Source organism: Pteropus alecto, unplaced genomic scaffold, assembly GCF_000325575.1.
Source record: "Pteropus alecto unplaced genomic scaffold, ASM32557v1 scaffold7, whole genome shotgun sequence".
Classification (NCBI taxonomy): domain Eukaryota; kingdom Metazoa; phylum Chordata; class Mammalia; order Chiroptera; family Pteropodidae; genus Pteropus; species Pteropus alecto.
In genome coordinates, this window is record NW_006494614.1 from 20,426,486 (window position 1) to 20,430,891 (window position 4,406).

At 34.2% G+C, this 4,406-nt stretch overlaps 1 protein-coding gene across 1 annotated transcript in view; it reads right to left on the reverse strand.

The window, feature by feature from the left end:
* CD109 (CD109 molecule) overlaps positions 1–4,406 on the reverse strand; it is a 105,386-nt gene that overhangs the window by 3,557 nt on the left and 97,423 nt on the right. The window contains exons 31-33 of the mRNA XM_006926378.3: positions 3,413–3,555; positions 1,599–1,746; positions 1–26 (exon numbers count right to left, since the gene is read on the reverse strand). The exon at positions 1–26 is cut by the window's left edge and continues 74 nt beyond it. Of these exons, the coding sequence (XP_006926440.1) occupies positions 1–26; positions 1,599–1,746; positions 3,413–3,555 (317 nt within the window). The remainder of the gene's footprint in view (positions 27–1,598; positions 1,747–3,412; positions 3,556–4,406) is intronic.

Sequence of the window (4,406 nt, forward strand, 5' to 3'; positions counted from 1 at the left end):
TTAACACAAAATTGGGTTCCATTTACCTTGAAAAATACAAAAGATTTTTAAGGGGTGGCAGACTATGTGTTCATTATAAAGTAAAAGACATTTCTTTTTCTTATTGTGTTAGGAAACAGATATAGAAACTAAGTTTCAGGGAGCACCTCTATGTGCCTAGTACTGTGGTAAGCACTTTATATAAATTATCTCAACTCATAAAACTATCCTTACAGGATAGGTATTGTTCTTATTTCCATTTTACTGAAAGGGATAGACACTGAATGGTTAAGCAAGCAGCAAGCCTAAGGATACATGCTCCAGAGAATTGCCCTCAGTTCACAAGAGCCGCCTCTCCCAGTAAGTGAGGTAACCCCAGGGTGGGGGGTGCACCCTAAAACCAACAACTGACTAATATGACCTCCTTGCCTCTAAGAGGGGCAGCTTATGCCAATTTGGCAAACAATACTGGTTAAGGTATCTGAAATTGATAAATTTCTTCAAACATTTCATTATGTATCAATTAACAGTAAATGAAAAATCGAATCTGTCAAAACATAATGGACACTCAAATTTAGGTAACCATTAACAAGAACATAGCAGGTACAGGACAAACTCCAAAACCAATTCCATTATTAAATAAAAACCATAAATTTGTTTTTCAAGTTCCAAATCAGGCCTGTGGCTTTCAAGCAGTATTTAATATATGAAAATTCCCAAACAGCAAAATGAACCAGAAACTCTGAATTAGTTTTAACCAGAGTGATTTTTGACATCTCAAAACAATGAGAACATTCAGGAACTAGCTTTTTAAAAGTATATATATTGCTAAAGCAATATATTTCTGATTCATACTTGGCAAAAGTAGAATAAGAAACATATATATTCCCCCTATGTAACATGAAATCCTAAGAACACTTAGAACTCAATTTCAATTCAACCTATGAATTTCATATAGATGTCAGAAGAATAAACTTACATACTAGCAGTTTTGAGACATAACAAGTAGAGTCTTGAATTCTTCATTTACATTATTCTTATATAATTATGTACTTTATTCTTGGATCAGTAATTTTCATACAGCAATGGGAAGTATGTATAAAAATTATATAATAATTATGTGTAAAGCCCAAACCTCTGAGAATATTCCTCCAGGAGTTAAGCACCTAACTTCAATAAAAATATATTAACCCTTTTGGGATTTATTAAAACCTTCATGAAAACATTTTAAAACATGTACTTAAAGCTTTCATCACCAGCATTTAAACAAATATGTTTAGCAATTCCCTGAGGTGGAGGGGTTCTCAAATTGAGAGATCCGGACTGAATTTTTGAAATTATAATATGGTGGTTTCTATATATTTTAAATCTGACATGAAATAAATGATTTAGTTCTCAAGACTTTAACTGGGCTCATCATTAATAGTAATCCTCTTTAAACTAATTTTATAATGATGTCTTTTTCATGGGAACAGATATATGGGTGCCGTGTTAAAGTCATTCAGGGACACAAAAAGCTGAAATAACAACCTAAAGAAAATTTGCATAAGACTCTGAACACAACAAATGGTAGCTATGTCAATGGTTACCTATACAAAAACTTAGGTTTTACTACTTACGGAATCTAAATATAGGTTGAGTTTTCCGTGATCTTGTTCCACTTTTTTCACTGTCTCACTCAGAGGAATTGCTTCTAAAGGCACAGTAAAACCACTGAGCAGGTTAACTTCCATAAGGGCCATGCCACTTCTAGCTGGACCCAAGAACCTGGAGAAAAAAGGAAAAGATGGAAGAAACCCTTTAGGAAAAACCTAAAGCTGGCAAACTGCCTTCATATAAAAATTAAAATTGCCAAGTGTTATTCCAAATAGTTACTGTTTTGTTGAAATAAAAAATCACTATAGAAAATTATAAAACAGGTAATTCTTTCCTTCCAGGTGTGAAATTCTTAAAACATTCAACCACATAAGGAATAATGATACAACCATGTGTTCATCTAACAAACTGTCTGAAATGCCTGTCATGTAACAGGCTTGTGTCTGTAGGTTGTTAACAAGTACAACCTAGATGCCCTTTCATCAGGCAACCCCGTTTTCTAGTGGTGATTCCAAACTGAACTGCATTTTTCATTTTCTCCAAAGTTGACAACACTAAACTTTCCAGCTGAAAGCCAGGAACTGTAAAAGAGGTGTCACTTTATTGCTTAGCAGTAGACTGTGGCCAAGTCTTTAGCAACCCTTCATCTGATTTTAGAAAAAGAAGACCAATGGGGAGAGAGTCTTTCCCTTTGTTCTCTCACATACTAGTGCACATTTTGTGTTTTCTTTGGATTACAAGCCTCGGAAAGTTTTGTCACACTGCATCGTTTTCTCACCCTGTTGCACACAATGTGAGCATCAACAGACCCCGGCACCAACAACATTTTGTCTCCCGTAAAATAAATATTTTTCTGAAATGCAAAGCTGGCAAGAGCTTTTTGTTTGGAGCAGAAAGAGCCCCACTTGGTTAGGAAAGAAGTCTGTCAAATAGAATTTTTAAGTTAGCTCCTGTTGTCCTTTCAGATGGCAAACGCAAGCAGGGCTAGTAGAAAAATCTTGCTTTTTAGAGCAGCGCACCAGTGACTGACTGAAAAGCCACACAGCACAACTGCGGACTGCAGCTGGCTCAGCAATCCCAACTGTAAAGTCTCTTGACTCAAGAACTTGCTAGAAGAGTTGCTCTTAATAGTTATGTGTGCATTGCAATGACCTAGAAAGCTGAGGAAGGCAGCTTCATGAACTCTGCGTCTGGGAAGTTAATAGGGTTGAGATGGAAGTGGAAACTCTTTGCCTTATGACTTAATGAGATCCTCAGATGCTTTGGATACAGCCCAGATTTACAAATTACCTACTAAGTACCCTCGGAAGCTATAAGTGCCTTATTACCCAAGGCGAGGACCTTTTAAACTGTAATATTTTCACTGTGTCTAAAAAAAAAAAAAAAACAACTATTCCTTTCACTGAACTTGCATGTTCTCAAGAAGTTTTGAGTTGAAAAATGTAACACGATTAAATATGAACCTGGAATAATTATTTAACAGAAAAATGACTAACAACAAGAAGTAACCAATTTTAGAGTATTAAACATGATAGGCTAATTTCAAGTTTCCATCAATTAGACCTGAGTTTTATTATATTTTTCTATTCAAATCTGTTACAAATACCAAAAAAAAAACTTGTAAATAATTTTCGACACATAGAGAAATGCTTAAATATAATTAGCAGTATTTCTAGTTTGTACCCAAAAGTGTAATGCATAACTAAAATCTTTGTTAAATGTAACTCCTTATATATTGATATAGTTAGACAACTATATGAATAAATAATTAAATCTTCAAATCACCTTTTTAAAAAAAGGAGAAAGAGAAGGAGGGGGAACTTAAACAGATACCAACCTTGTGCACACATTCAAATTCAAGTGATTAATATCATCTTCATTTTCTTTTACATCAACATCTAAATCAAAGGCTTCTTGATTTTGGATAGCTCTTCGTCTTCTAGAAGACCCTGAATCTTTCACATTATAAATAACATTAAGCTGTAATAAATAACAAAGTAGCATAAATAATAAATTAGCAATATATTATATTATCATTAACAACAAATTGACAGCATTATGTATTCTAAATGTTAGGTAATGACTCTTTTTGGGATAAACTCAACTAGATTTACAATCTTCAACCTAGAAAAAAATTAGTTTTACTCACTAACAAAGCATCACTATTAAAAAACACTCTTATGAAAGTTTTTATAAGCAATGATTTAAAAAATTGAGAAAAGTGTTAGGTAGCATTCAAAAACAAGTGTCATAGACTATAATGGATGATATTCATGGGTATTGTTTTTTTCAAAGAATGCAAAACATTCCCTATAGGGAAAAAGTGAAACTATTGCCAACTTTCTTGAGAGTATCCACTAATTTCTAAACTCTGCTGCCCAACTGAAGTCATTTTTCACAAACTGGAACCTTAGAAACTCTAAGATAAATCAAAACTAAAACATCCAGAAGCCTTGGTTGAATACAAACCTGTTCAACTGCTGAGGATTCTTTGTAATCATACAATGTTTTTCAAAGATAATAAAATAAATGATGGTTTTCAAGTCAACTGGTTCTTTTTTAGCACGTACAGACTCTGTGCCCACCACTAATATGAAAGGTTCCATGGGGACACTGGCAGAGTGTGAAGACCAGTGTTTTTCTCAAAGGGATTCTAAGATCAGAAGTTTGAGAATGTACTCACAATCTTCTAGGCCTGCCTCATGCCAAGTCGAACTAGAACCTAAATTTTTTACCTCTTCCACTTTTTTGATGCCAAGGTTTATAAGCCTTCCTATTGCTATGTAATCTCTCTCTCTCTCTTTCTCTCTCTCTCTCTCTCTCTCTCTCTC